Source organism: Setaria italica, chromosome IX, assembly GCF_000263155.2.
Source record: "Setaria italica strain Yugu1 chromosome IX, Setaria_italica_v2.0, whole genome shotgun sequence".
Lineage (NCBI taxonomy): Eukaryota > Viridiplantae > Streptophyta > Magnoliopsida > Poales > Poaceae > Setaria > Setaria italica.
The window spans coordinates 16,359,504-16,378,552 of record NC_028458.1 but is presented as its reverse complement, the minus strand read 5'-3'; the positions used below and the strand labels follow the sequence as shown (position 1 = coordinate 16,378,552).

General features: G+C 49.7%; 2 protein-coding genes across 3 annotated transcripts in view; both read left to right on the top strand.

Annotated features, from left to right (window-relative positions):
- Nucleotides 1-673: 673 nt before the first annotated feature.
- Nucleotides 674-5,909, top strand: LOC101754989 (putative pentatricopeptide repeat-containing protein At1g13630). Of its 2 annotated transcripts, XM_012848804.2 has the most exons (7): nucleotides 674-1,277; nucleotides 1,798-3,860; nucleotides 3,954-4,050; nucleotides 4,268-4,365; nucleotides 4,512-4,593; nucleotides 5,023-5,174; nucleotides 5,265-5,909. In XM_012848804.2, exons 1-2 carry the CDS (start codon nucleotides 899-901, stop codon nucleotides 3,846-3,848), a joined length of 2,430 nt encoding a protein of 809 aa, XP_012704258.1. In that variant the 5' UTR covers nucleotides 674-898; the 3' UTR covers nucleotides 3,849-3,860; nucleotides 3,954-4,050; nucleotides 4,268-4,365; nucleotides 4,512-4,593; nucleotides 5,023-5,174; nucleotides 5,265-5,909. The 2 variants fall into 2 exon arrangements, with proteins under 2 accessions (XP_012704258.1, XP_004982852.1); XM_004982795.3 differs by lacking the exon at nucleotides 4,268-4,365.
- An 11,058-nt stretch (nucleotides 5,910-16,967) lies between these two features.
- Nucleotides 16,968-19,049, top strand: part of LOC101754314 (probable cytokinin riboside 5'-monophosphate phosphoribohydrolase LOGL10) — a 4,959-nt gene continuing 2,877 nt past the window's right edge. The window contains exons 1-3 of the mRNA XM_004982794.4: nucleotides 16,968-17,335; nucleotides 18,250-18,347; nucleotides 18,516-18,546. Of these exons, the coding sequence (XP_004982851.1) occupies nucleotides 17,228-17,335; nucleotides 18,250-18,347; nucleotides 18,516-18,546 (237 nt within the window). The 5' untranslated portion in view covers nucleotides 16,968-17,227. The remainder of the gene's footprint in view (nucleotides 17,336-18,249; nucleotides 18,348-18,515; nucleotides 18,547-19,049) is intronic.

Genomic DNA, 19,049 nt, shown 5'->3' with positions numbered 1-19,049 from the left:
GGTAATCGAGCTCGATCTCGACACCTAGCTATAGCCGGTGGGGAGAGAGACAAGGCAAGGCATGCAAAGCCAAGGTGTCCACCGAAGCACACGCAATTAAGATCGAGAGACCACTTCGATTGGAAGGAGGTGCTGGTGTGGTCACAACGAGTCGAGCGTGTGCTTCTCCGGGCCGCACGGCGGCGCGCGCGTCGTGGTTGAGAGATTCGGTGGAAGCATTCGTACGCAGCCGTGTGTGAAACAAAGCTTTGGGCGGTCGAGCCGTCCCATTCTCTTCCCGCAGAAGACATTGCACTAGGTGCATCGATAATAAATCTCTCCATCCAGAGAAATATTATTTGAAAAAAAAGTTCATTTGGCCTTCACGGTGTCGATAATTCCCGAATAACAGAAAGAAAAATGGACGGTTCAAAAGTTGAAGGGGATAAACTTTGTTGTTTCAATTAGAGGTGAAAAAAAAGGGGGGGGGGGGGGGATTCGGCGGTTCAGCCCACAAATGCTTGTGATTCAGCGGTTCAAACTAGGCCTTTTCATTTTGGAGCCCACAAATCAGCATGCAGCGGTTCGGCCCACCCACACAAACCCATGCCGGAATGTCATTCAAGGCCCGCTCTAAACTGAAACTTGAAGCCCAAAAATCTATTGGCCCATAGCTTATTACAGTTTTCCTCTCAACCTGCAAAAAACAATGATGCCTTCCGTTCCCTTAAACCCCGACCCGACCACACGCCGCCGCCGCCGACGACGACGACGATAAGCCTCCACCACATGCCCGCCGCCACGACCGACGAGCGCGCGGCGGCCCAGCGCGAGGCGTTCCAGAGCTCAGCTCTACTCTACAGAACCATAGGCCGCCGCCGCTGCGCTCCCCGGCCATGAGCCCCTGCCCCCGCTTCGGATGCCCTTTCGACCACGCATCCCCCTCCGCCGCCTCCTACCTCACCTCCAGCGCTGCGCTCCCCGCCCACCCGTGCCTCAGCGTAGATCGCTCTCCTACTCCCCCTCCTCGGCGGCGTTGTCGGCGGCCGCCACGGAGTCCGAGGAGGAGGCGGTTCTGGGTAGGGACGCGCCGCCGCTAGCCCCTCCCCACTCGGGCGGGGCGGGAGGTGGGCGGCCTGGGTCTGTCTGGGCACGCAAGGGGGCGTTTGAGGAGAACGACGCGGAGCTGGAGCGGAAGGCCTCGATTGCCGCGCGGCTCAGGCTCTGCCATGAGCTGCTGTGGCAGAGGAGGTGGCGGGAGATGCGCGGCGAGTTGGCCCAGATGGTGGGCGAACAAGGTGAGCTAGGTTTGAGTGTTTGTGTTTGTATATCTAATTAGCAGTTGCTCTTGCGGAGAACATGGAAGCATAATTATTCATCAATTGCTGAGCTACAATTTTCACGCTGTCAATTGTAAGTCAGAAGGAAACAGTATTAGTCGTACACTGAGCTGCAAATTTCATGCTTTTACATACTCGTATTTAGGGAAAACCTATGGTCATCTGTTACTACTTACTATACTGAAATTTCCATGCTGGTAGTCGTATTTAGATTCAAATTGTGATCATCTGTTACGGAGCTGCAATTTCATGGTACTAGTTGTATATTTGACAAACATGTGGAGATGCAAATACATGGTATCAGTAGTTTTGCCTGCAGAAAGCAAACTGGTAGCAGAACTGCACAGATGTCGAAATTTTGCAGATTGTCATCTGTAGATGTTCTTTCTTATGTCTTCAAAATGATATAATTTGCATATCAACAATTACGACTGCAGCTAACATTCACTTCACATTTTTACCATATTTTTTACTGCAGGACCTGATTCTGCATCGATTCTTAGTGACATCTTATTGAATGGATTCAGAGAGTGGCATTCAAACAGCATTATTTGGGATGCTCTAGCAAATAGTTATGCTAGAGCTCAGATGATTGATGATGCTCTTTATGTTCTTAGCAAAATGAGCAGCCTAAACATGCAAATCTCGGTACCAACCTTTGACAGTTTGTTGTACAGTCTAAGAAAGACAGACATGGCACTGGAGATTTTTGAAAAGATGGAATCATGTGGTCTCTCCCCCAGTGATTATTCCCATAGCATTCTCATAGATGGCCTCTGCAAGCAAGATAAAATTGGAGAGGCTCTATCTTTCCTTCAAGAGGCTAGGAAAGAGGGGAAATTCAAACCCCTAGGAATGACCTTTAACATCCTTATGTCTGCATTGTGTAATTTGGGTTTTATTCAGGATGCAAAATCAATTTTCTGCCTGATGTTGAAGTATGGATTAAATCCGAACAGGTACACGTATTCAACCATTATACATGGTCTATGTAAAACAGGTTCTGTACGTGAAGCATTTGATATTTTTCAGAGTGTGACTGAAGAAGGAATGGAACTTGATATTGTCACCTACAACAGCCTTATTAATGGCTTTCGCTTGCACGGTCATACAAGAGAAATTCCAAAAATGATTGAGATGATGAGGAACCAAGGGGTCGAACCCGATCTTGTTACTTATACTATACTTATTGCTGGCCATTGTGAAGGTGGTGATGTTGAAGAAGGTATGAAGATAAGAAAGGACATCATAGATCAAGGTTTGGAGTTGAATATTGTCACATATAGTGTCCTTATCAATGCTCTCTTCAAAAAAGGCTTGGTTTATGAGGTCGAAAACCTACTTAGTGAGATATGCAGTATTGGTCTGGATATGGATGTCGTTGCATATTCCATCCTCATCCACGGGTACTCCAAGCTAGGAGAAATTGGAAGAGCACTTGAAGTCTGCAAAGTAATGTGCTCTTCTCAGAGGGTAATGCCAACTTCATTAAACCATGTATCTATTCTTCTTGGCCTTTGCAAGAAAGGATTCCTTGATGTAGCGAGGTTGTATTTGGAAAATGTAGCTACCAAATATCAGCCAACAGATGTAGTACTCTATAATGTAGTCATTGATGGCTATGCAAAAGTGGGCGATATTGGTAATGCTGTTCAGCTGTATGATCAGATTATTAAGGCTGGTTTGTGCCCAACCATTATAACATGCAACTCTCTTCTATATGGTTACTGCAAGATTGGGGATCTGCATACAGCAGAGAGCTATTTTAGGGCTATTCAGATAAGTGATCTGCAGCCAACGGCAGTTACATACACCACCTTGATGGATGCGCTCTCTGAAGCTCGGAAAGTTCATGCCATGCTAAGTGTTTTTAATGAAATGACTGAAAAAGGGATCAGGCCAAATGCAATAACTTACAGTGTAGTTATTAAAGGACTTTGTAAGCAACTCATGTTCCATGATGCTATGCATGTACTTGATGATATGTATAGACAAGGTTTTAATGCTGATCCAATACCTTACAACACGCTTATACAAGGTTTTTGTGAAGCACGGGACGTCAAAATGGCTTTCCACATATATGAACTAATGGTATGCCACGGACTGACGCCCACGCCTGTTACTTATAACTTGCTTATTAATGTGCTGTGCTCAAAGGGACTAGTCATTCACGCAGAAATGGAACTGGAGTCCTTTAGAAAACAGGGCGCTGAGCTGAGAAAATTTGCATATACGACACTTATCAAAGCCCAATGTGCAAAAGGAATGCCTTACAGGGCGATTATGTGGGTTGGTAAGCTTCTAGATGCAGGGTTTGAGGCTTCTATTGAAGACTTTAGTGCCACAATCAACAGACTATGCAAAAGACAATTCACCGAAGAAGCTTTGATGCTCATACCGATTATGCTATCTGTTGGTGTTTATCCAGATATTCAGCTGTACCATGTGCTGGGCGCGGCTATACGGAAGAGAAATGAGCTTTTCTATCTACCCATATTGCAAGCACTTGCTATCAAAACTGGCATTTAGTACTTTGATCATGTAAGTGAAATTGCCTGATAATACTCTTAACAGTGCGCATCATGCTGACTGACTCACTCCTGCTATATTGTGTCCTTGTTTGTTGCTCTGCAGGTGTTCTGTTGCAATATCTTCCATGTTTTAATTGGTGGGCATTTAAGACTGTTGCCTGCAGTCAATCACTGTCAGTATGCCTGTGATAAACCGTAAGGTAAGCTAAAGTTTTGACATCCATTTACATTATTACATGACGTGATCGGTGTATTTGATCATGAACACTAAAATCCTAAGATCATAGTATTTGGTTTTACCACATTTTCTTTTACAACTGGCAACAGTGGACCCACCCATTTTGGTACGGTCCATTATCTTTAACTTTAAAGATAAATGTTTAGATACTGAATTCTTCTGATGATTTCTTAATTCAGACATGTACTATTGCTACATTTTGCTGGCTTGCCAAACTATCGGTAATATTTCTCATGGCATTCTTCCATGTATCTATGTGAATCTCATAGTCATGCAGGTAAATGCACATTAGCTATCAAGCTACATCCATGCACAAGCAAATATTCAGTTGCCTGGTTAAATTAAATGTGTCGGTGTCACATGATGAAACTAACTCGCTTTATTTGAGAAGTTCAACTTATTCTTATTTAACCTTTTTCTCAGGCAAGATTTGCGATCGTGGGGCCATGTTTGCTGGTACAATGAGTGATGCAGAGATGGCAAGGAAACTAACTTGCTTTTCTAGGTAGGTCAAAGATATTTTTTCCTTCATTGGTTGAGTTTATATGGACCTGTTAGTTCTACTTGACACTTTTCATGTTTTTCACATGGTATAATTGGTTTATCTTTAGCTATGCACAGAACTTTTGTGATGGCTAACTAATGTCAGATCTATGAATGCATTCTGTGAAGTAAGCTCTTACTGATAGAAATGATTATCTGTATATCCTTGTGTACCATCAAGTATGCAAGCAGGATATACAGTCTTACTAGTAATATCCATTAAAGAATGGGGAAAGTTGCGCTCCATCCTATATGTCATTTCATCTTTCTGTTTTGTTCTCATTCAAGAATCAGAATCTATGTCTGCTTTCAATAAACAGAGTTTAGAAGTCCCCTTGTACTTCAAGAAGAAACACTTGTTCTGTTCTTCATAAATCCATTAATGCGACAGGTTGGCAGACGGTATTAATAATTCAAGATGAGCCATCACCATCGGCCAACCCTGGCACGTCGGTGGCTGGAATTTGTGACGAAGAAAGATAGCATGATCGTAGAAGATGCAGAGAAGCTGCGGATACGAAGCACTGTCACCTGAAACTGACGGTAAGTGCAGATCTGTGAACAATCCCAACCTGTCTTCGTGGTGTTTACAGCATTGACATATAACTTCAGCACACTTCTGCTGGCGTTCAGCTTTCAAACTTGCCAGGTGCCATCAAGATGCCAAACTGGTTGAATTTCGCTTGCGTGACGACAATCTTCGGGTCATTTGGGTGCTCACAGTGCAGGCATCCTCGCTGAAAACCAAGTTGATCTTGGGGAATCCATGAAGCATGAAGATCATGCGGTGTACTTGTCGGATGTGGACGAGGACAAAGGCCATGGCTAGACGCCTAGGCCTCCCCACCCAGGGGCATATGGGCAGGGTGGCCCCTAGGATCTCTCGTCCAAGTCTTGGAGATCTCTTCCACCAAGCTAGCATCTCCTGATATCTGCGTAAGCATCAGGCGCATGGCCGAAAGCCAAAACTTCAGGGCTAGGCAGATCGGTGCTTGTCGAGTAGCTCCGGACCATGGCCCTCCTTTTGTCCTTGGTGTGCTCTAGTCGTTTTCAGTCTTTTACTGAACGAGATTCTTGTGTTTCCCCTCATTATCTAGTTTGTGTAAATGGCATACTTGCTGTTGATGCTGTACAGTCACGTTGGCGATCAGATTGTGACTATAGGTCAGAGAGGAATAGCGCATGTATTGCGATGTATAGATTGGACAGCTGCTGAGCTGCTCAGCATTCTATTTTCAAGTATCGACAAATACATTCAATGTTCAACTAGTGACTGTACATTCTGTTCTGTTTTTCATGTCGCGAGTTAAATGTACGATTCGGTAAACACTGTTTGTGAATCTTTGGCCTGCACGCGTTCGTCTCCTTGTGTGAAGGAACGTATGAGTTGCTTTGGTACCCATCAGTCACATTTGCAACCATATCTGCAGACACCGGCAGGATTGCGAAGCTATAGATATGCAACGGATAGCATGTACAGGCAAAGGCATGGAGTGGCGCCAAGACGTCGAGGTGATGCCCAACAAGCCCGAGGACGACGTGCTAGAGGACAGGCTCCCAAAGTTGATTTCTGTGATGTGTCGACGGACATTTTGACCACGGTAAAACTGAATAAAAAGTGCTTGTCCAGGCTACCTGTGGCGGTAGCTTCTCGCTCGCTTCCAGGTCAAAATTACACACGGGCGACCACGTCCATCCATCTGCATCAGCTACCCTCACACGATTCGTGACCCATACGACGCCAAGCTTTTCAGAGACAGGATGGCATCATGCACCATGTTGCGCAAGTAGCAGATCATGTCGATGATGGCGTCCACAAAGTTGGGTCCAGCGAGATTGCTGCTGCCCTCCTCCCCCCGAGCCTCTGAGCTCTTGGCGTCCGTCTCCGAGGCAGGGCGCGAGCAGGATGATGCGCCAGGTGCCGCGCCGGCATGACGGTGTCTGGCGTCCCGGCCGCCGTGCGCTCACGCCGCAGAACCTGGAGGAGACACGAGCTGCCTGGCTCATCCTGCTGCCGCAGGTCGCTTCAGTTCACACCCTCGGAAGCTTGACGCGTCGACCCACAGGCCTCGGCCTCTGCTGTGGCACGATCGGGGGGCACGGCCGCGGCATGACAGGTGACCGTGCATGACGGATCCCAGCTGGGAATTCCTGTTTCCTGGGCGTGCGAGAGTTTACGCAAGTACAGACCACAGAGCGCTGTTCTGACTACACTTTGGACGCAGATGGATGCGTGCTTGACGAAGACTATGGTAAAATCAAAGAAGGATGCGTGCTTCGGATCATTTCGGTGCTCCCCGAGTTCCAGATGATAACCACCCTGTCGACACAGGATTTTCACACGAATATTGCTCGAGCAACTTGATTGGAAACAGCTCTCTTTCCAGGGCCCGCCCGACCGTTGGGCCGACGCCGGCGCGTCCGGGGACGGGTTGGGGGTGAGTCGGAGCGCCGGCTCAGTGAGTGGCTAGCTAACTAGGCCCGTTTTGCCTTCCTGCCCCCTACTCGATCGCCGGTTCGACCGACGACGGGTTTCGTGTCCCGGAATGATGCCGCGGGAGCGAGCAGAGAGGAGCGGAGAGCCCGGGCGGCAGGCAGCGCTGGACGCCTGGCGTCCCTGTCGCCGGGCTGCCGGCCGCGGCGCTCGACCGGCCTCCCTGTGCCCGGCCCCGTCGCCGCTGTTACCGGCTCGCCCTGCCCCCCTTATCTGCTCTGTCCCGCACGGCCTGTGTCCTGCACGCGCTCGAGTGTGGTGTGGCCGTGTGGCCAGGAGCGGCCGGCCGGCCACTGCCTGCTGTCCATCGCTGCCGAGCGGCTTTTCGCCGTGATTCATTTTGGTTGAGTAGCTGACGATCCGTGCAACAAGATCATCAGCGAACGCTATCTTCGTGGAAGAAAAGAAGATTCAGTGTATGCTGATGAGCGCGGTAACAAAGCGTGGACGACGAAAGGGTGTTCGGATTTTCCTTCTTTTCCTGACGAGCACGTTTTACTCGACGGCACGCAAAAGACATGCTCGCTCGGAGCAAAGGTGCGCGGCCCGCGGCCAGTGCTCGGCGAGAGGGACGACGGGCCAGCGCTGCACTGCACGGCATCGTCGTGTGATCCACGCGCCCTGCTGCATCTGCATGCGCTCGGTTGGTCAGCTCTTAGCCTCGGGGGAGCAAAGCAGACGTCGCTGTTTTGACTCTGCCGCGACGCTGAGGACCACACGGGACAGGAGACGAGGTTTTCGCTGTCGTACGTGCCGTGCTTCTCTCACTCAGCCGGCCGGCGCACTGGCCACCGATCGAACCGGATAAGGATCAGCGCAGCAGCATCCGCCCGTGTTCCGCTCCACCCACCGCGCGGGCGGGCTCGTGCTCGATCCCTCCCATTCTCCTCCTCCCCACGCGCGCGTTCCACTTCCTCCACCACCGCGCGACTCGTGTTCATTCATTGATTCATGTCTTCCGGCCGCCCTCGCGTCGCGTCGCCGTCGCCGCCGGTCTGGGTGGCGCGTGGCGGCTGGCGGGGCGCTTTAGCTTTTCACCGTGTGCGCCCCCCAACTGATCGTGTCGCCCTGATGCGGTTTATGTTGGCACGCACGTTTTGATCCTGTCCGGGTAGTAGGTTTGGGGTGGAGCTCGCGAGAGGGCTAGGAGGAAGGAGGCGCGCGGTGGGGGCTCTGGTGGCGGCAGCTACCCCTGTTTGCACTCCACGTGTATGCCATTTGGCATGCCTGGACAGAGATCCCCAATGCAAATACTACACGCTCCCTTTTCCAAAAATAAAATACTGCATGCTCCCTGACCCTGACCTAAAAAACGGATGGTCTTCCACGTGCCTTTGACCACGACTTTTGTTATAACTTACTAGTCCATCAAACCATTCTCCCCCGCACGTGCTACTATTGAATCTAAAATTATTTAGAAATTAAACTCCTAGCTAATAATTAAAATTAAAATTAAAATTGTTACCTACTACTCTCTCATTTTTCCAATACTTCAATATAATATTCATATAGATTTTAACATAGAAATCTAAATTCTCATTACTTCCTCTGTATCTTTATAAATGGTGACGCACATCATGCGTATATACCTTAGTTATTATATCATATACCAATAATGTAAGAAATAGACGATTTATTCTCTTATATAGCTGCATATTTTTAATTAAGGTGATTAGATTCAAATGTCGGGTTACCTCATGTTATTTTTAATTATGGCATATGTGGATAATATAGATGCAAATTTAAGGGATTACTTTAAGTTTTTTGTAAGTGCTAGTGGTGGGCTATTTAGTTGCAAATTTAGGGGGTTATTTTAAATATTGTTCATAATGGCATGAGTGAGTAATTTTGATGAAAATTAGGGGTTACTTTAGTTAATTTTATATAATGGTAGAGATGGATAATTTAGATATAGATTTAGAGGGTTACTTTAGGCTATTTTTATAATGGCATAGGTGGGTAATTTTTTAGAAAACATAATAGATCCAATAGCTATGATGATTTGAATCTACCGATTGAGGGCTAGATGTTTTGCTTTTTTGTGAGAATTTCTTGAATTTCTCTCTTTTTCTAGAGTGTCTACCTAGGAAACCTAGGTGACTTCACCTAGAGAATTCAAAAGGAGCCTCCAATTAGTAATAGTAAGATTATATATAGTCAGGTGGGAGAAATGCTACAGGATGATTTTATCCTTCAGATGACTATGAACACCACATATCCGATTTTATTCTAATGATCGTCCTCCTTCCTTTAGCCTCCGCTCACTGCAACACGTTGATCTCTTCTTGCTCCACACCTCCACTTAGATAATCCACCCCGCCACGGCGCTACCCTCCACTTATCCACTATGAATCTATGACAAGTTGACAACCAATCCATTTTTGCACTTGCCAAAACCAACACCCCACCAAGACGGCTGACCAGCAATCCTATGCCTCCACGCTGCCTTTGCCACCTCCTGCCTCAACTGAACTGCCTCCCACGGATCGAGATGTCCTATTCATAAACCCCAAAACACTAACCGAGCATCACCATCTGGACACATTAAGAGCAATGTTGATAGATTTGAGTAAGTTAAAAGTGTTGTCAAATTCTCTTCCAAGATAAATCTGCTTGTCTCTTTAGTGTTCTAAATTAATTGTTTCAAAAACTTTTGATAATTTTCAAAAGTTCGGCTTGGTAGTGCCAATGCATTAACTATTTTATAACTGGAGTGAGTAATCTAGGACGTAGATTCTTTCTTCATTTTTCCCTACAAAAAAGCAAACCTAGGCTTCTTTAGCACATGAACACATGTTTAAAGGGCAATATAGTCGTTTCATGGTAGGGGTAATAGCTTTCTCTTGGACATCACTTGTTTCATCAACTGTTGTTGACAAATGGTGTTGGATGGACATGTCCTTTTCTTAACCTATCTGATCTCATGGTGGTTCAAAAGTGAGCTAGATTTTTGTGTCCCACTTTCTCCAAAGTTATGTCGTAGTTTTAGGGTGGAATGTCACAATATTTCCAATTAGAAAGTGCAATTGTTCTTTTGACTGTTGGAGCAACCAAAATTTATCCTACCCTTCGCTATTCTTTTTAATCATGACGCGCACGCAAAATTGTCAATGAATAAATAATTACCAAAAAAATACAAGCACCAATGCTAAATCAAATGATTCGAACTATGTGGGTAGATTGCACAATAGGGAATGAACCTGGCTCAACTCACTTTTCCTTTGAGAAAGGGTTGTTCGATTACTCTCTGTTTTGAAAGGGGCAAGTTTTAGAGGTGATTTTTGATTGCTTTGAGACTCGAGCAGGGGTAAAGCCAGCTCAGAATGATATTAGCACCATTAGAGGCTCGAGTCATCACCACTGCGAACTTGTGCAAAACAATAATTTCTCGATGAGTTTGCAAAAAATCATCGGGTCAGCTCACCTCGACAAAATGGGCCTAGCTCCGCCCCTAGTTTCAAGTTGCATATATGTGGTCATCCTATTTGTCCAATAAAATGTTACTGAATAATATTTTGAATATATTTTCAGCATTTTTTCAATGACTGACATTTATTGTCTTTTTTCATATTATTTTTCAAGTGACAGAGAATTTTGTTATATGATTTCAACACTTTTTCAGTGTGAAAATAAATTAACTACCAATTCCTAATAACTAGTCTATCGACCCATGCTCCTGCATGGTCTAAAATCAAACCCGAATAAATTTGTAACCTGCATCTAATCAAAATTGTTTATTTTTGCTCTTGTTTTGTTAATTTTCTAACATAATACATATGCATAGTTTTGTTAATTTGGTTACCAATTATTCTATCCGTCTTCCAATCCATATTCATAGTTTTCTACCTTCACATCATACGACAATATTTCTTCAATACATAACTGATTTGAACATGAGCTTGAGTTATTATTTCTCGTCTTATTGCAGCCCATGCGGTTTGACTTAGTGAACATCAAATTTTTCTTTCTAATTTTTATCTTATTAGTTGCGACCCCCCCCCTCACTTCTTGTACGTTAAATTAAAACTCTAAATCTTACTGTACCTCATATTTGTAACTCTCTTTTCATATTTTATTTGAATTATTCATTCTAGGTTCTACCATGCTCTTTTACTTACTACAATGGAATAATCATGCATTTCATCCTGCACTGTAGCACTCAAGATGTTGATTTTTCTCTATCAAAGAATTATGAGTGCAATAGTATACTTTGCTTTTTTTTCAAAAAAATGAGCGGTAATGATTAAACTATTAATGCAAACACATGATAATGTATCAGCCAGTAGGTTACATAGTTTATTCTCACCAAGTATATGTATTATTCAAGCACGTTGTTAATACAATTGGTATTTGATTCGTCTAAGTATTTTTTGCATCTTATTAGAAATATGCATTCTAGGTCTTAGGTTGCACTGTAGTTAATGTAGTGGAATAAACTAGTGTTGAGCCTATGCTAAGGGGCCGTTTGGTAGTGAAGCCAAAGCCGGTGAAGTCCCGGCTTCTAGTTTATTTTAGTCTTAGCTTATAAAACGGCTTCACGCTATAGTGCCTCGCTTTGTGCAAAACAGATGAAGCCGAAGCCGAAATAAACCCTCCTAAACGGGGCCTAAATATTCAAGATGTTGAATTTTATCTCAAAGGATCATGAGTGTAGTAATCTACTTTATTTCTACAAAAAGTAACAATTAAACTATCAAAGTAGACATATTATAATGTTTAAGTCAAAATGTATAGATTTATCTAAAGTAGCAACTAACATAATTTATTTTCATTGAGTATTAATATTCTTAAAAAACATATTCTCGAGATCTTTTTTAAATATTAGTGTGTAGCCTAAATATCTCTTCATGGCATCAGTAGTACCCTAACATTTTGTAACCAGCTCAATCGAACTGGCAGTGCACCATGAAAGGGAAAACAGATAAAGCATCATCATCTATGGGAAAGTAAGACAAAAAGGGCGAAGAAAAGTTTTCACAGGGATAACGAGAAAAGAAAGGGAAAGGGGGCTGCTTGGAGATTCTTGAGCCCTATGATTTTCGCAATATTTTAGTGGCGAGCACACTAGGGTGCCGAATCATTCCCGGCAGGTGCAGATGTTCGGAACGGGAGGAGCTCAGAGCTCCATTGGCCGGCGTCCCGGACATTGTACTCCCCAAGAAGAAGGCTAGCAGCTGATTATTCTTTCAGTCAGGTAGCAGTAGCACCTAGACCTAGCTAGCTGGTGTCCCTTCGTGTCTTGCTGTGCGACTCCACCAATTCAGAGGCGCCTTGTGCAGGGCGTCTCATCATGGTCGCCAAAAAAAAAGTTAAGCCCTGTCACCGTACAGTACACTCCGTTGCGAATTCCATTGCTTCTAGGGGAAATGCATGGCAGCATGCAAAACTCCTGGTAACCGAGCTAATTAAGCGGTTGTTTAATTCCGTCTCGCGGCTGTTTGTCTCTGTCACATCGTAGCGTGCTAAACAATCCCTGTTCACAGTCTCGGAGACCACGAGCAAGCCAGGGTGTGCGTGTGGCAGGAAGCCCAGCCAGGAACGTGCGCATAATTGCCGCTCGGTGCAACGTGCAAGTCGCCTTCCGTTCCATGGCCGCCGCATGGATCGAAGCGCGGTGGCGCAGAGGCGTGGGCGCGGGCGCCGGGCTGCCGCAGGCTCGCCTTTGCTCGGTCAGACGCGCGCCCATGGCTAGACGATGACGAGGACGGGAGGGGCAGGACAAGGGCAGCAGCCTGCAGCTAGGCAGGGGCAATGGGGGGGGTGCCGCGAGTGGAGTGGCCGAGTGGGGCGAGAGCCTGCACGCAGCATTACCAAAAAGGCGCATGTCCCCTACCCGCGGGGCACGAGGGGGGCAGCAGGATGACCCGGCGCATAGAATAAGACTAGGCGGCTAATGCACCACCAGCCCGCCACCATCATCGCGTGCGTGCCGCCTTCTTCTTCCTCCTCCTCTCGCTTGCTCCTCCCTGTTGGCGATGCGTGGGCGCGCATGGGCCAGTGGCCATGGATGGGTGCCTGAGTGTGCGTGCCTGGCCGGCCGGCGACCGCTGCCCCTCCACGATCATTGGGCGGTCGACGTTTCCCCCGTCATCTCCATGTTCTCTCGGCCCCGGTCCTTTCCTTTTTTATCCAGATGGCTGTCTGTCTCCTCGTGCCATCGTCGTCGTCCCTCACCCTCATCGTCGATCACCGATCGGTAGCGTAACAAACAGCACATACACGGGCATCGAGTGGTTGGGTTACGGCAGGCAGGATTAGAGGCGAAGCTATCGGCCGGGAAGTCTTTGGCGCCTTGTGGCATGCGATGCGAGTATGCGAGTGCGAGAGCTCGTCGTCGGCAGTGCGTGGCGACGATGGCAGCAGCCAGCAGAGGGTCCGTCAGTGTAACTTGTTGTTTACGGGTCGATGGAATCATGAACAGCTAGCCCGCCCCGGCCGACGATACGACACTCTCGGTGGCTGTTGCATGCTCTGTCTGTCGAAGCTATAGGCATGCAGTGTGAAGTAGTGGTCACAGGCTAAGTTAAGACCTGTGTCGGGAGCCGGCCGGTCAAATGGCAGTCAAATCCGGTGTGTCAGGGCGTGCAGCGGCGTGTCGCAATATTCTGACCCGAGGGCCCATCCGTGTCCATCATCCCTGTGCAGAACTGCAAACGCTAGGCCGTCGTTTAAAAATGCCGCTCTCTGTCTCTGATGGTCGTTCATTAGCACCGGAAACCGAGAGCGAAAAGCCCTCAGCTTTCCGCAGGTGGTGCGTGGAATATTGTAGGAGCATGTCTGTCTCTCCGTCCGAAAAGGAGGCGCCTTCCTTTTCCTCTCTGTATCAGAGGCTCAGAGCACCTGCGTGATGCGTGAGCCAGGCGCAACAGAGGCCGGCCGGCCGGCGCAGTGGCGTGGTGGCCTCCGCTGTTCGGATTTGGCTCGATCGATCAGAAACTCAGAAGGGATATCCTGTTAAAGCGAGCGGAGCTGCTAAAGGCGGCCCTCCTGCCTTTTTGTTTCCGGTGTATCTGATCCTGCCCGGGGATGTGATTATCTATTTTAATTAGTTCCACTGATTGGATAATTAGATCATGCGACGAGCAAACCTCTTTTCTTTTTGTTGTTAATAAATAAGAAAAAGGTCATGTGATGGTCTGATGGATGATCGATCGCAATAAGGACCACGCGAAGTTCAGTTCCGCCTCTCTTTTTTCTGATGATGTGATCAGATTGATTTGCTCCCCCCTTTTTTTGTCTCGAAATAAACTAAAGAAACTAAGCTGGGTTAGCAGAAGAAATGGCACCCTGTGCCTGTGGCACTCTGCTCTACTGTACACGGACGTCCTCGCCCGGCACTGTACGGGTGAGGCCGCCGAAACCGAGGGCGGAGAGGCTCGGCGCCCGTGGGGGTCACCGTGTCAGGCCGCCGGCCGGCCGGCCGAGTAGGACAGGGTCGGTTGCTTGCTGCCGCCGGCAAGCGTGCGGGGCGGCGCTCCGGCCGGAGGAACCGTTCAGAACGGGCTTTCGGAGCTGTGAAAAGGCCGCATGTACAGAGGTACTAAACAGTAAACTAGCGGGCGGGGATTAGATCGAACTCGAAGTGAAGAAGTGGGCGAGGCAATGTGCACGGGCGCTCGAGCGTAACGCGCGTGCCCGGGCACGTACAGCGCCACAACGTCACCCCGATCACAGCCCCCACTCCGGCCGCGCACGCATCCCGGCATCTGTCCAAGGCATCGATCGTGCATGCGGCGCATGTACTGGATGGGCGAGGGACGGGTAGATGCCCGGCGCCCGGGTGGCGAGGCGGTACGCCCAGGACGACGCCGCGCGCAAGGACCCGGGCCGGCCGCCGACCGGCTAGCGAGTCGCGTCCGAAACAGTCGCGGGCAGAGCCGGCAGCAGAGGGCGTACGCGTACTCCTCGCCGTACTGGCCCGGCGCGGACTCTCGAACGCGAGCGGCAGCGCGCACGGAGCCCCACTCCTCCCCGCTCCCCACCGCGCGGCGCGCGACCCATCCCGCCGTGCCGGGCTGCCGGCCGCGGCCGCGCACGCGTGCGGTTGGGTACTTGGGGTTGGGGTGGCTAGGCTAGCTGCCCTGCCTAGCGCGCTCTCTCTCCTGCTCTCCTGGCGGCCGGGGCCGGACCCCTGCTCGCGCTACGTACGGCATGGCCAGGGGGGCGCGCGCGCGTCGGCCCGCGTGCCGCGCCGGCGCGGGCAGGTGGCCTCGCACGCGGGCGCGCGGTTCGTGCGCGTGAGCGTGCGTGCCCCGCCTGCGCCCGGCCGGCGCCGATGCCGGATGTCTCGTGCTGTCGCGCGGGGTGATGGATGGCTGGCTCTCCAGTGGCCGATGTCGTCGTCGAGGCGGACGGCATCGGCAATTCGGCATGCATCCTTGTTTGCACCGCTTCCAATTTTCTCGGGCTTTGTTCATGATGACGTGGGCTAAGCCCGTTCATTTCGGGTTTATTAGAGAGGCCGAAGCAACGCAAGAAACAAGTCTAGGTTAAGGCACCTGAGACAAACAAATCATTTGCTTTGAACTTCCATGAGTTTGCATTCTTATTGACACCTCTTTATACTCGAAAATTCAAAAAACGAAATCTCAATCTGAATCGTTGGAAATCTGAACACAGATACGCCAGCTTGAACTCGAAAAGAAAACATCATCAATTTTGGGACTTTTGACCATGTGATCATCAATTTCAACTTCTATAACCGGGATTTTATTCCCCACCTGGGATTTCGAGGGAAGGAGCGAGGGAGCCGTAGCCAAAATTTGGCAGCAGCGCACGCGGTGCGTGCCCTGTGCAGAGGTTAACCACCGGGCGAGGGAGTGCAGGAAAAACACGGGCAGGGGATGTGGAGCGTGACGGAAACGTGCGAAGCGCTTGATCTGCATTGAAACCTTGGGACCATGCGACGATCTCTGTCTATCAATTTCAGCCCATCCGCTGCTAAGTTTCGGGTCACATGTTGTACAGTAAGTAATCATCATATAGTGGAATTCCTATGCCAATGAGCGTTCGAGAAAACAAAAAACAAACAGGCATCTACGTGCAAAATAAAAATGCAGATCTATGCCCGCGCAAGCACACCATTTTGGTCAATTTATGAGCACGCAGACAAGATGGTTGTCTATTTAGATCCAAGCTCGCACATGCCAATCTTTAAATGAGGCCATCAATTGCACTCCATAGGAAGCGGATAAATCATTAATTCTAGATATAGATTCATAAGCCAACAACCATGCTCGTCTTCGTTTAAAATTCGTACTACAATCTTTCATCGATTCACAACACAGTACTCCAGCATTTTGTGCTGTACTTCCTCCGATGAAAGAAAGAAAAAAAAAGAGACGCACTCACCTCAAAACCTTCGAGCATACTAACACACTAGTCAAACACAGCACCTCCACGAAAAGAGAGGCGCTAATCAGCAGACGAAGTCTGCCCTGCTCTCCCAAATGCTTTGCTTTTGCTAAAAACGACCTAGCAGCAGCAGCAGCAAAGAAAGATAACCCACACGCCCGCCTTTTGCCTTGACGCAATTTACACCGGCAAAACAGATAAGGTGAGTCAGCCGTCAATACCCCCGGGCCAGCCCGTCCATTTCACCGGAAAGCTAGGCACAGCCAGCCAGCCAGCCACCCATCCATCCGGCCGGCCGGCAGCGTCGCTCGCGGGCCTGGCCCTTGGGTGGGCGCTGGAGCGTTTTCCCCTCTCCTTTCCTTTCCTCCATGTGCATGCATTTCTTCCTCTCTCTCCACTCGTACAACGCTGCCGCTGCCGCTGCCACCCCGACCCCTCTCGGCCCTCGGCCCTTTCTCTCTCCTCGCCCCACTTTTATATAAGCCATGGTGGCGCACTCTCGGTGCCGGGCATCAGCTGCGAGGAGAGCCAGAGCCCATCTTCTCTTCTCATCCTAGTGCGCGCTTCTCGCCTGCACTAGCTATAGCCAGCGGTACAGTAGGCACTGTGCGCGCGGCAACGGGAGCGAGGAGAGCCGAGGCTAGCTAGCTAAAGAGAGATAAATACGCGAGGGTACACGGAGTAGTGAGAGAGGAAGAAAGAGGAGCACACAAGAGGGAGGGAGGTAGCAGCACTGCAGCAGCCACCCATGACGATGAGGCAGTCGAGGTTCAAGAGGATCTGCGTCTTCTGCGGCAGCAGCCAGGGCAAGAAGCGGAGCTACCATGACGCCGCCATTGAGCTCGGCAACGAGCTGGTAACCAACTCAACTCATCACTCGATCCGTAGCTCACACCGTGCCCCAGTCAGTAGCCAGCAGGCAGCAAGTGTGCTGCTGCGTGCCTAGCCCCCCTGGTTCTGCCGCCTCCTTGCACCTATAACCTCACCCCCGTTCATTCTCAGGAAGATCAGCTATAGCACACGATCCAACCTGATGTGCACTGTAGTGCACACACACTAGGACAGTAAACCCGTATGCAAAATTCAGCCGTAGCAGTAGTAACCACCAGCAATAGCCAACCTGCCGCTGCACTTTCGGCAGATCCCTCCTCCTTTTTTCCCCTCTTCCGTCAGTCCGTCCGCCGTCCCCGTACGCCATGCGCAGGCCGCGTCTCCAGCTTTTTGCTGGTGACCCGACCCAACCCATGGCGCACGCGGCAGTGACGCAGAGATCGGCGCTGTCCTCTGCTTCTAGCTGGGCGCCGCTCTCTCCCGCTGCTCCCTCCTCCCAATTTCGGAGGTGCCCCTGCCGTGCCCGCGCCCACTGCATGCGCCGCCCCGTGGCGAGTTGGCAGCAGTAAAACGCGGGCGCCCCCGTCTCGTGTGCTGGCACTGGCAGTCCTCGCGCCGGAGCCGGCGGGGCCCTACCGTATTCACGGCTCCCATAATAATGAGGCGGCCGCGGCTAAAACCAGGCAGGTGCAGTGGTGAGGCGGAGCCGAGCAGGAGCAGGAGCAGGAGCATAGCAGGCAGCCACCGGACCCGAGCACACGGTCCCGTCCCGTGGTCCACATCCGCGGACCGCACCGGGGGAATAGGAACAGTCGCAAGTCTCGTCGTGCGTCCACCGGACACGACACCCACGCACATGCACATAGTACTCTCCCCCGAGAAGTTTGTCACCCACGCGCGCGCGGTAACTGATGGTGTGTTTGTGTGTGTGGTGTGCAGGTGGCCCGGAGCGTCGACCTGGTGTACGGCGGCGGCAGCATCGGGCTCATGGGGCTCGTCTCCCAGGCCGTGTACGACGGCGGCCGCCACGTCATCGGGTAAGCACTTGTCCAAGCTGCCTGCTGCTCGGCAGCGTGGATGGATGCAATGAAAGAGTTCCTCATCCCCAGGAGAATGTTTGTTCCGCGTGGGTGTGCGTGGCTTGTTGGCTGTGTGTCCTGTGCTGATCGGTTTTTCCTTTTTGTCTTGTTGCTGTCCACGCGCAGGGTCATTCCCAAGACGCTCATGACACCAGAGGTACGTCTGCTCCCCCCCTCCACGCTGATCTACCTGTTCCGTTTGCATGTCACGGTTGTGCTTGCTTAAATGCTTAATCGCCAAATCTGATACCGCTAGTAAAAAAATGCCAAGCTCCTAAGCGTACTACTACTACACTCACTGTAGATGAACGACAACCACTCTGACAAGCGTGCTCTCTGAATTTCCAGAGTTCGCTAAGCTGGCCTGTCAGGGAGTGCAACTGTGCAAGGGTGTAGTATGCGCGACCTCTTCTGTTTGACTTGTGTTCGCAGCCTCCTGGTCTTGGCCGGCCCCAAACCCAAATCATGACCACGCGGTCACGGTTTTTTTTTTGTGTGTGTGTGCGTGTGTGTGTTGGGGGGGGGGGGGACTGGACGCTGTTGTTAGAATGTGGCATCTGCTCCGGAGGTTGCTCCCCCATTCACGATGTTGAGCACCCGCCTGGACACCTAGACAACTGTGGACCAGGGCAGGCGTGCTTCGTTGCCCCTGCCAGGACC